The 12409-nt window shown below is 39.3% G+C and overlaps 1 protein-coding gene across 1 annotated transcript in view; it reads right to left on the bottom strand.

Moving 5' to 3' along the window:
* Positions 1 to 12194, bottom strand: part of PPP1R12A (protein phosphatase 1 regulatory subunit 12A) — a 165036-nt gene extending 152842 nt beyond the window's left edge. The window contains 1 exon segment of the mRNA XM_017870370.1: positions 11260 to 12194. Coding sequence (XP_017725859.1) covers positions 11260 to 11496 — 237 coding nt within the window. The 5' untranslated portion in view covers positions 11497 to 12194.
* Positions 12195 to 12409: the final 215 nt, after the last annotated feature.

Genomic DNA, 12409 nt, shown 5'->3' with positions numbered 1-12409 from the left:
AAAAAAAAAAAAAAAAAAAAAAAAAAAGATGTACATAATATTCACCATATCATAAAAAGTAGAAAATACACTAAATGTTAATGAATTCATTAATGAAATTCATTAACACAGAAATGTTTCTTGAAATATACAATGTTTCAAAACCGGTTATAAATCAGAAAACCAGGTATGATCCCATTTATAGAAAATTACATACTTGTACAGAGATATTTAAAAGGATGCTAAACTTTTAAATGGAGCAAACTCCAGTCCCGAAATTTTGGATAACATTTAATTTTTTACACTTGTCTTTAGTGTTTTAATTATTTTAAACTTTTACAACTATTTTATTTGGGATAAATTCACATACAACATTAAACATACAAAAGTAAGCCATGTTTAAAAATAAAAAGGAGAGCCGGGCACGGTGGCTCACGCCTGTAATCCCAGCACTTTGGGAGGCTGAGGTGAGTGGATTGCCTGAGGTCAGGAGTTTGAGACCAGCCTGGCCAACATGGTGAAACCCTATCTCTACTAAAAATAGAAAAAAATTAGTCGAGTGTAGTGGTGGATGCTTGTAATCCCAGCCACTGGGGAGGCTGAGGCAGGAGAATCACTTGAACCTGGGAGGCGGCATTTGCAGTGAGCCGAGATTGCGCCATTGCACTCCAGCCTGGGAGACAGAGCGAGACTCCCGTCTTAAAATATAAAATTAAATTAAATTTAAAAAAAGGAGATGGGGACGACCCATATAAAAGCAAGACACTGAAGACTTAATAATTGCTTATTAAATTTTCATGTATATCAAAAAATAATTGAAAACACTGAGAAGATCAAAAATATAAAGGCATTTTAACTGTAAAAAATGATGGTTCAAAGAGTTAAATAGCAATAGGCATTTTAAAAGAAAAAACCTTGAATATGCTACAAAGTTCTTAAGTAGATTGCATGTACTTGGAAGGAATACAGAAATTGCTGAATATGTCATCTGTTCAAACCTTTTAAGAAAAACTGTAGAAATTACAGTATCTTTAAGAAAAACAATAGCTCTTAATGAAATAGTGTCATGATCTAGAGACAGCAGCATCACAATCTTTTTTTAAAATGTAAGACCTGGTCTCACTCTGTGGTTCAGGCTAGAATGCAGTGGCATGATCACAGCTCACTGCAGCCCCAACCTCCTGTGCTCAAGCAATCCTCCTGCGTCAGCCTCCCAGGTAGCTGGGACCACGGATGCGCGTCACCATGCTCAGCTAATTTTTAAATTTTTTGTAGAGACAAGGTCTCACTTTGTTGCCCAAGCCAGTTTTGAACTCCTGGCTCAAGCGATCCTCCCACCTCAGCCTCCCAAAGTGCTGCAATTACAGGCATGAGCTACTGTGCCAGGCAGCACCACAGTAGAAAACACAAACATGTACAAAAAAGACTATGTTCACAACCTATAACACTGACTTGTTTCATCAAACTCTAGAACACAAATGAACAGTACTTTAGGTTTAGAAATTCTGAAGCATACTCAAATCCAGACAACATAAAAAGAGTTAACTTAAATCCAAGGTGACCTATTTATGATTATATTCCACTTAAGAATAAGCTTTTTAGAAAATATCATGTAATCACGGATATTTATTAACCATGATTACTATATGATCTACCTTTATTCACCAGATACATCTTTGAATGATACATTTTCAAAATTTAAAAACTCTCCTGAAAGAAAAAAAACTCTCAACACTGAAGATATTTTTTTAAAATGTTCTGGAGCTGAAACTCCAATAGAAAAGCTCCATAAGTGTTCCATATAAGAGTATAAATATTCAAATAAGTTTATAACCATCTAAAACAATTTTGAAGGCTAATAATATATAATTTGGGATGTTTATTACAAGTAAAGGTAACTGAGTGTTTACGTGTACGTGTATGTGTGTGTGTAGCAGTCCATGAAAATATACTTTCCCACATGGTTATTAATCTTTAAGAGGGTGCCAAGTGACACCTCACAAAATGTATTCTTCTTTGCACTATGCAGTACTCAAGAAAATGACATGAACTTTGTACAATCTTATGATTTTATTGTTAGCGGTCATGTTAAACCAAGGAAATAGTAATTTCAGTTCAAATATGAGTGAAATCATCAAGTTAAAGTAAAGCTTTTTATTAAGTGAAGCTCTCTCTGCAGAATATGTCACTCAATACACATAATAAATAGACTACTAAAAAGGTGACAGCTGAGGAATGCTTTCACTTCTTTCCATGGTTTCTACTGAATGTCATTTCAGAAATGCCTATATAACACATGACAATGTGGAATGTCTCCACCCATGAAAGAGCATTTGAGTTGAGCAGCAAGCACACTTAGGGCAGTAACACAGAACTCAAGCATGTCTTTTTATGGTTAGCCAGCATAACAATGAAAAGATAAACAACCAAAACACTAATAAGGTCAGAAAATACTGACATAGAGGGAGCCATAGTAAAAATGTTATTTGGAGAAAAAAGTATGAGTAAAATAACTAGAAAATATGCATTATTTCTAATGTTACCATGCTAAAGATTTCTTTTCCTTTTTCTTTCTTATTTCTTTATTGGTAGAGACAGGGTCTCCCTATATTGCCCAGGCTGGTCTTGAACTTCTGGGATCAAGTCTCTCGCCTTGGCTTCTCAAAGTGCTGGGATTACAGGTGTGAGCCACTACATCCAACCTAGAGATTACTTTTATAAATGAACACTCAAGAATTTGTTTAGTTACATAAACTGAAGCTTCTATTGATAATCAGTAATAGATTCCATTTCAAAAATAAATCTAACATCCCGATAATTTTTGTCTTTAAGACAGAATCTCGCTCTGTCACCCAGGCTGGAGTGAAGTGGCACAATCTCAGTTCACTCCAATCTCTGCCTCTTGGGTTCAGGCGATTCTCGTGCCTCAGCCTCCCGAGTAGCTGGGATTATTAGGCATGTGCCACCACATGCCTAATTTTTTTTTTCTTTGTATTTTTAGTAGAGACGGGGTTTTGCCATGTTAGTGAGGCTGATCTCAAATTCCTGAGCTCAGGTGATCTGCCTGCCTCAGCCTCCCAAAGTGCTAGGACTACAGGCATGAGCCACCATACCCAACCACCTAATAAATGTTTTGATTGTAATAATGGCTACCTTTACATTGTAAGTATTATAAAAGTAAGTGGTTGATATAAGTTTTTTATTAGGACATTTTAAAAGTTTGTCAGTGTGTTATATTTACCCAAATTATTATTTTGTATTCTATGAATTCTGCTCTTCAAAATACTAGTTTACATTGTATCCAATTTTTTAAAATCATTAAATACTTATTGTGCACCTACTAAAACAACATGCAGATACAAAAGGAGATTTAAAGAAAAAAGAACCAAAGTCCCTACCTTAAGGGTACCTAAGGGACTTCTTTTTTTCCCCCAGTATCCCTGATATAAAGTCTCCTACAATTTGTCTCTAAAAAGAGTCAAATAGGTACATGTATGTATGTATAAAAATTTTACTGTAAATGATTTAAAAAAACTAAAACAGGCTGAGTGCAGTGGTTCATGCCTGTAATCCCAGTACTTTAGGAGGCTGAGATGAGAGCATCACTTGGGCCCAGAAGTTTGATACTAGCCTGGGCAACACAGGGAGACCCCGTCTCCAAGAAAAAAAAATTAGCTGGAAGTGGTGGCACATGCCTGTATTCCCAGCTGACGGGAGGCTGAGGTGGGAGGATCACTCGAGCCCAAAAAGGCTACAGTGAACTATGTTCATGCCACTGCACTCCAGCCGTGGTGACAGAGTCTGTCACGCTGTCTCAAAACACACATATACACATCACACACACACACACACACACAACTGAAACAATATAAATTGCTATTAGGGTAAAGAAAAATAAAGGTAGTTAAAAATTAAATTCTACGTCCTGAAAAAAGGAGTGTTTCTTGCTGCTGCTGATGTATTCTGCACATAATGATAAGTCAAAAATAATCTTGGCACTTCCTAAAATTTAGGACAATTTTGAATTCTGAGATTAATTTAGATACAGTACTACTGCAGTTCAATTACCATAGAAAGGTCTTAAAAGTATGAGCTAGCTAAAACAAAAGTGGATGAAGAAAAAAATTACATTTGTGTTTCACTTGATTTTTCAGTTAATTTACAGAGAAACCTCCAACTACTAACCACCACCATTCCTTAAATGAGGAAAAGATTTAAGAATATTCTCTTCTTCAGACTTTAAAGAAGATACCTGGCATAGGGTAAAGTTTGAGCTTTGGAATCAAACAGACCTGTATAAGAATTCCAGCTGTGCCATTTATTTTCTTGTTAACCTTGAGCAAGTGAAAAAGCATGTTGTGAAAATTAAACTACTGTTTGGTAAAGCACTGCTCCTCAATAAAACACTGATTAAGTCATGGCTACTACATATCTGACTCCAACTGAGGATAAACTTACAATTGTTGGAGGTCTTCAATCTTTCAAACAAGTATACCAAAATACCAATACCTCATCATCTTTTCAACCTTATTGTGGAGCCCCACAAACTTTCAAAAGAAGGGTGGAGTAAAAGATGGCAATTTTTTGCAGGCAGAGGCAATGAAAACAGCAACTTCATATAGTGTCAAGAAGTAACATGTTACGGTGGTAACAAAACAATGTTTTATGCCTCCCCCTATTAAAAGGTTTTAAATAGTTTTCTTTCAAAATCATCTAATAAGATTTTAAAGTACTTTTCTTATGTGAACTGTAATTTTAAATGTGGTAATAACAAATGGATGATGAAAAACATTTCCTCTATTCCATCCAGTGTTTTGACCTGGCTATACTAGAAAATGCTCAGTCACAGCTTGCAATCATACTGTAGCTGAGGCACATGAAAGATGGTGTTGGTTACGACACCTCAAAGTCAGACCACAAAAGTGTTGCCAGGAAGCATAGAGGCAGCAACTACAGAAAATGCATTGTAACAGCAGCAGCGAGGGAACTGGTGCCCTACCAGCACACCCCATATATGGCTAGGGTTGCCCACTTATCTGTAGGAAGTGAGGGGCCAGTTTGGTGTTGGGAGGGTTCTGTTTGTTTGTTTAGGTAGGTTTTTAAATATGGATTTAGGATGATTTCAATAAAAACTTTTGAAAGGCATGAGCATAAGTGTTACAGCTTTTCTAAAAAGAAAACTATGCAGAGAAATATTTTACACTGCACATTCTTTTAGACACAAATTTTAATGCTCAAGTTATCCAATAGGTTCTTCCAAGATCTTAACATTCTCCATCAAAAAAAGGGTAAACAGTTACGAACTATAAACTCTTAATTCAGATTTTTCAAAATAATCAATTAAATTATTTGCTAACAAGCAATTCAAAATTAATTGCTTCCAGTGTCTTTTACACTTCACATCTTAAGAAGACTACAGTATTCCTTTTACTGACGAGAGGATCACATATTTTACAAAGATGCTTAAAATGGCTCCCTTAGAAGTAGATCAAATTTGTACTTTAAGAGCAAAAGGATTTCATATTAAATCTATCTGTAAGTCTGTCTGTACTGGAAAGTAAAAGAAAAACTATTTTAAAATTGTAATAGCATAGAACATGGAACATCCTACTTTGTATTCCTCTAGAAGTGGTACCCAACCTTGGCATCAGGAACCAGTTGCGTGAATGACAATTTTTCCATAGATGGGGTTTGGGGAGTGGGGCCAGATGAAACTGTTCTACCTCATATCATCACCAGGCATTAGATCCTCATAAAGAGCACACAACCTAGATACCTCAAAAGCACAGTTCACAATAGGGTCCGCGCTCCTATGAGAATCTAATGCTACTGCTGATCTGACAAGAGGCGGATTGCAGGCCGTAATGCTAGCTCTCCAGTGTGTCGCTCACCTCCTGCTGTGTGGCCTGGTTCCTTACAGGTCATGGACCGACCTGTCCACGGCCCAGCCATTTGTGAACCTCTCCTCTAGAGGATCTAGCTCAGACTCTTAGAAAGTGAGTAATTAATTAATGACTCAACTGGATATATTTTTCGACCACTTAACCAAGATCTAGACTGCTTTAGAATTTAGAAGAAAGGAGGTCAATATTAAGGATTTTTTAGGCCGGCCACGGTGGCTCACACCTGTAATCCACTTTGGAAGGCCAAGGCGGGCAGATCACTTGGGGTCAGGAGTACAAAACCAGCCCAGCCAACACGGTGAAACCTCATCTCTACTAAAAATACAAAAAAAATTAGTCAGGTGTGGTGCCACGCACCTGTAATCCCAGCTACTCAGGAGGCTGTGGCAGGAGAATCAGGAGAATCGCTTGAACCTGGGAGGCGAAGTTTGCAGTGAGCCAAGACTACATCACTGCACTTCAGCCTAGATGACAGAATGAGACTCCATTTCAAAAAAAAAAAAAAAAGAATTTTCAAAGTAAATACAATGAAATCCACAACAAATTTTTTAATCTGTTTCATAATCACACAAATTCCATTATGTGCAAGAACAATATGCTAAGTATCTGCTGCGAAGGTTTCAAAAATGTATTTCACAACATACAAATAACTCTAAAACTTCCTATTGATGATTTAAAGTAAAAAGATAAAATTCAATAAATCTTTAGTGAGCGCCCACTATGTGCTAGGCTCTGGAAATACAAAAATGTGGACGATTAGGTCCTCAGAAGCTATAAGGGAAGACAAACACAAACACTATTCAGTAAAAAGTGTTTTTATTGCAGGAGAGGCAGAATATAAGGTACAGTGAACACCCCAGAGAAGAGAATGAGAATCTTGAACAATGACTAGAATTTTAATTGGCAAACAAGGGAGAGAGCATAAAAACCATGGCTAAAGGCGTGGAAATAAAAAATGTAAAGATCTGGTTGAAATGTCAGCAAATTAACCCATTTCTATAAAGGATACAACACAATGGAGATATACCAACCATAAGTTAAATGATAAAATGTATTATATCCAAATTTAGAGAGAGGAGTGACACCATCAGAGTGATACTGTTCAAAGATGAATATGACAGCAATATGCATGCTAGACTAAATCAGGGAGTGAACAGAGGAAGGAAAAACAATTAAGCTATTACTATACTCTAGGGATAAAAATAAGGTCAGGTGCGGTGGCTCACGCCTGTAATCCCAGCAGTTTGGGAGGCTGAGGCGGGTGGATCACCTGAGGTCAGGAGTTCAAGACCAGTCTGACCAACATGGAGAAACCGCGTCTCTACTAAAAATACAAAATTAGCCGAGCATGGTGGCACATGCCTGTAATCCCAGCTACTCGGAAAGCTGAGGCAGGAGAATTGCTTGAAGACGGGAGGTGGAGGTTTCGGTGAGCCAAGATAGCATCACTGCACTCCAGTCTGGGCAACAAGAGTGAAACACTGTCTCAAAAAAAAATAATAATAATAAAGGTATGAACTAGGTTGCCAGTAAAGAATGGCAAGGAAAAGAACTGATGCCAAGGTAATTGTAAAGAAAAGACTGAGCTAGAAGATAGACTGGATTATACATAGACAAGGGGAATGAGTAAACAATAACTAAAATGTTTAACTTGATCTAAAGATCACTGACAAAAACAGGGACATCAATGAGAAGAGTAGGCTTGATGAGGAAAGATAGACTTGTTGTAGGCTGAATTTAAAGAAATTCCTGACAATGATGTAAAACAGTCTTATAACCAAATTAATAGTACTTTAAAATAATTAGTTTTAAAAAGGATGCTGGTAAAGTCTAAAGAAGTACCTCTAATGTCAAGCGATAAACATAAAATTATAATACTGAATTGCAACTATGAAAATCTATGTTTGAACAGCAAGAAATCCTTTGAAGAAATCACAAAGGTTAACGTGAATACAGTAGTTGCCATTCTATGGCAAAGGGGGTGAACTTGTATTTACTATATTACTACTTAAAAGACATTATTAAATATAAAATTGCAATACATTTAATAATATTTCATTTTAAATCAATACATAACCCAAAAAAATGGAAATGAGGCTTGGAGCTTTGCAGAAATGACGGAACTGTAAACTGACTTGGAAGTCACTGGCGCAGAGGAAAAAGAAAAGATTTTAAGGTTAAAATCAACAGGCTAAACTCAAAACTGCTGGAGAAAAATCTCAGCCCTGTATTTTATGCACACCAGTATCAGTAAGAATCAGCAATAAGGCATTCTATATATAACCTTATTAATCTCCTTAAATCTTCATAAAGTATGCCAAAATAGAGATATAATCACGTACTGTAAAACTCTACCAGGTAGCTATAAAATCAGAACCTGATTATTGCCCCACTGGTAATAATGAAATTCTACTCCAGACCTCGGTAAGAAAACCGGAAATCTATATCTATGGTTAACTTTGTGCTGTTTTGTAGCTTTGGGGGTCAGGTCCCGGGTGGAGTGGGTGGGGAAGAAAGGCTATTCTGGAGACTAAGATAGGAAATTCGACAAGAAACACTGCTTTTTCTTCTATATAGAGGACATATTTCTACACAAAAAGAACAGCTGAAGACTGGATATCTTTTATAACTTCTAATGAGGGAGCACATTCAACAAATTAATAAACCTTTCAATATAAGCTGTTTATATTTAAAATAAAAGCAAAATACTAGATTTTGTATTTTGTAAAAGTATATTTGTGGGTTGTGACGGTCCTAAAACTCTCCTCTTGACAATGAAATTTAGAACACTTGATCAAAACCAAAAAGTAAATGAATATTCAGAAAAGAATAAACAATAATTAACCCAGTAAAACATTTTAGGTATTCTACGATCTTTTGAGGTTAAATTTTTAAAAAACTATTCAAGGACTATTAAATCAGTGATTTTAGTATTTCGAATTAAGTATGGAAAACAAGCTAAGTTTAAGAGATTTCTTAAAAGCTTAAAATTTTCTTGTGTGTGTGTTTATTTATTGTCTTTCACTAGCTGTTGTCCTAAATTTGCCCAAAGTGAACTCCCTATTTTCATAGTAACAATGGGAAAAAAGTACAAGAGTTGATAAATAAGAAATGAGAGTGAAGAAAACATAACAAAAATGTTAATGCTTGATATTTTAAAGATTTTGGCTTCACTGATTTAAGGAACTTGCAGATAAGGAAAAATGTTATGGAAAAGGGGAGGCAGTTGGAAATTATCGGGTCAAACGCTCACAGTGACAAAAAGTGACAGAAAGATATTATGCAAATGGTGTAAATTTAGAAACTTCTGTTTAAGTGTTTGTCAACTAAAACAAAATACCCAGTAAAGATACAGCTACACAACACCAAACTGACCACTGAATTCAGTTAATCAGGAAGACACTGGTAAGTCTGAGAATTCTTGCAACATGTGAATATTGAGAGGAGAAAAAAGATCTTAAGAAGACAGTTAAATGTATTTTCTCTTCCTCCCTAAACCAGTATTATAATAATGTAAATATCAAAAATCTTAGTCTTCCTCCAGGCCAATACAATTGGGTTCCTCCACAACAATAGTAACTTTAAATTTCTATTTGACGATTTGAATAAAACATATTGATGAGAACAATTATCCAATTATCCTGACCTACAGTAATAATCAAAACCTGTTTCACACTAAAACACTAAAAAGTGTAAAGTACACTTGAAAGAAATTGAAGATTCATCTTACATAATTACATTATCATTTTTAATGCCAAAAGTTTCTTTCATTCTCAACACCATGGTTTTAAAATCTTAAGAGTTATGATATGCCTTAAATAAACTTCACCCAAATAAAAAGTTTGCTATGCATTAGAGAATCTAAATTAATGAAATAGAGAAAACGCTAGACACCTTGCTATATTTTTACTGGGTGCCACATTTTTAATTCCATATTTCTCCTGCAATTTGTCAATAATTTCAATGTATCCAGTCAACTTTGTAAACAAAGACTATACTCTAAGTCTGATATGAGAATTCCATTACATAAAATTTAAAATGGTCATCACTCCCTTAAACAGTAAGCAATACAAGGAAAAATGTCACTACACACCTCTTTTAAAAAGGCATCAAGTTAATATTCATGAAATATAAAGCCTTGAGTTTTCAATCTCCCATTACTCGAAATAAGGCTATGCATCTTCCACATACAACCAAGGCAACTTTGAGATAGCTTACAAGTCTTTTCATTGTAAGGGGAAGCTATTGCTGCAAAGTCATTTTCTATTATAGTTATTCCAAGTTGCCCGCCAACAAAATCGAAAAAGCCTACGTCTTGTCACCTATTACCATTACTTAAAAATTGCTTTTTATGCAGAACTCTACATGGTTGTGTTGCTTTTGGCCTGTTAAAGGCAAGGCAACATTATCTCTGGATTGCCAATAGTTTCTCCTTATTTGGCTAACATTGAGAGATCCCAATCAGACTACTATAAAACTTTAACATGCACAAAGCATCCATTTTGAGAAAAGTTTGTGACCAGTCTTTTTCCCACCCCCAAAAGAAAAATCAGAGCTTGGTAACCGGCTTTGAAAAGAGTGTTCCCTATTTATTCTTCTCTTTCTAACACCAGTGCACACCCCAGGACCTGGGGCTCAAGGATCTCTGACACTGCGGCAAACTTCGAGTATCAGACTCAACACGTTCCGGTCCGGAGGTGGGCAAGCCCTTTAGAGGGCTTCCTTACTCTACCCACTTCCATCTCCTTCCTTTCAGCCGGTGCAGATGAGTTAATTACACCCTGTTTTCCCCTCCCCAGTGACCAAGAGTAATAAATGAGAAAACAGGAAATCGTTCGCTCAGGGCACTCGGCTTAGGGCTCTAGATTACTATTATTATCATCATCATTTGTAATCAAGTCCTCAAAAGTGCAACAAATCCAATGCCTACCTACAAGTCAAAGATGTTCATCTGCCTAAGCGTCCCTAATGCCCCTTGTTAGTTTTCTTCCTTCAGCATCCACCCCTCCGAATTTATCACTGACACGGGGGCCCAGGCACAACCCCACTACACCCCTCCTTGTCTCGACCCCAAATCCCAGACTCATCCACCAATGGCCCTGGGGCCCCAAGACGACCACAGTTCCTTTTCCCCTGTGCCCCGGAAATCACCCGGGTCCCAACTCCACCAGCAACTGTTCTGAAGGGGGCCTCAAGCCCAGCGCCCTCCCCTCCACCAGCTCTCCCTCCCGCCCTCTCGGGAAACCGCCCCCTCACCCCGCAGCAGGGAGCCTCCCGCCGCCCCCAGCCTCAAGAGGTGGAGAACTGAGGGCAGGCCCCGGCGGGAGGCCGACGAGGACCCTCAGGGTCAGGAGAGCCGGCGGCTGGGCGCACAGACCTGGTGCAGGGCAGTGAGTCCGTCCACATTGGCGTAATTGATGTCGGCGCCGCGGTGCAGCAGCTTGAGGACCTCGTCCGTGTCCCCGCTGGAGCAAGCAGCCAGGAAGACGGCGCCATCGTCGAACTTCACCTTGGTCTTCTGGCGCTTCACCACCGGTGGCTCAAGGTCCGTCTCGGAGCCGATCCAGCGCTTCAGCTGCTCGTTCCGCTTCTGCTTCGCGTCCGCCATCTTCATCCCCTCTCCTGCCGCCGGGTCTTCTTATCGCGAGGGGGGGGGAAGGGGGAGGCGGAGAGGGAAGAGAGGGGAGGCAGGGGGTGTGTGAATGTTTCTATGAGTGAGGGCCAGAGGAGGGCTGGGAACCGGGAGGAGACGCTCGAGACTTCCAGTATCCCACAGAGCACTGGGGCGGCGCGCCCGGCCGAGCGGACCTCCCTTCCTACCACAGAAGCCCTCCCGCCCCCAGCACGGCCGCCCGTCACCGGCGGCCAATCTAACGTAACTTCGCGAGATCCGGACTGGGAGGTGCCCTTCGACCAGTGCGCATGCGCCCTGGGCCTGTGCCCGCCCCAGGAAAGGCGCTCCCGCGAACTGCGGCGGGGGTGGCTGCGCCACCGGAGGGAAGCGGGTGTGGCCCAGGCAGCGGGGGCTGGGACAGACCTGGAAAGGAGGAAGCGGGGAAGGAAGGTTGTCCTGCCGGGCTGGGGGCTCCCGGGAATCCGGAGGCCAGCAGTGGAACCGCAAGGGTCTACAGGGCAGATCTGCCTCCCGGCGTGTTTCAGCTACGCCGAGTCGTTGGCTCAAGGCGGAGGATTTTCCTATTGGCTGCGTTATTTGAATGGAATGGAGGATAGGTCGTGAAGTAGGTGCTGGTGGTTGCTCTAAGGAACTCAGATGAACTTGGGCATGTCAGAATTAATAACCTTTTAAAAGTGAGGTCTGTGTAGCCGAGGGTTTTAATGGTAAGTTCTTGAGGTGACCACCTATTGGCCAGGGTTGACCTGCGGTAATTGCGGTGGCTTCCTGCCAACCCCCACTTTAGAAATGTTTTTCCTCTTCTCTTTACTTTTGTTTTGCTTTCTCTCACGCTTGAGTTCTCTTCCTTCAGTGCTCTAAGCCTGTCTCGTAGGACCCATGAGCTTAGCTCAGC

Source organism: Rhinopithecus bieti, unplaced genomic scaffold (assembly GCF_001698545.2).
Source record: "Rhinopithecus bieti isolate Rb0 unplaced genomic scaffold, ASM169854v2 scaffold_5153, whole genome shotgun sequence".
NCBI lineage: Eukaryota > Metazoa > Chordata > Mammalia > Primates > Cercopithecidae > Rhinopithecus > Rhinopithecus bieti.
The sequence above is the reverse complement of the archived record's forward strand: the minus strand, read 5'-3'. Positions and strand labels throughout refer to the sequence as shown.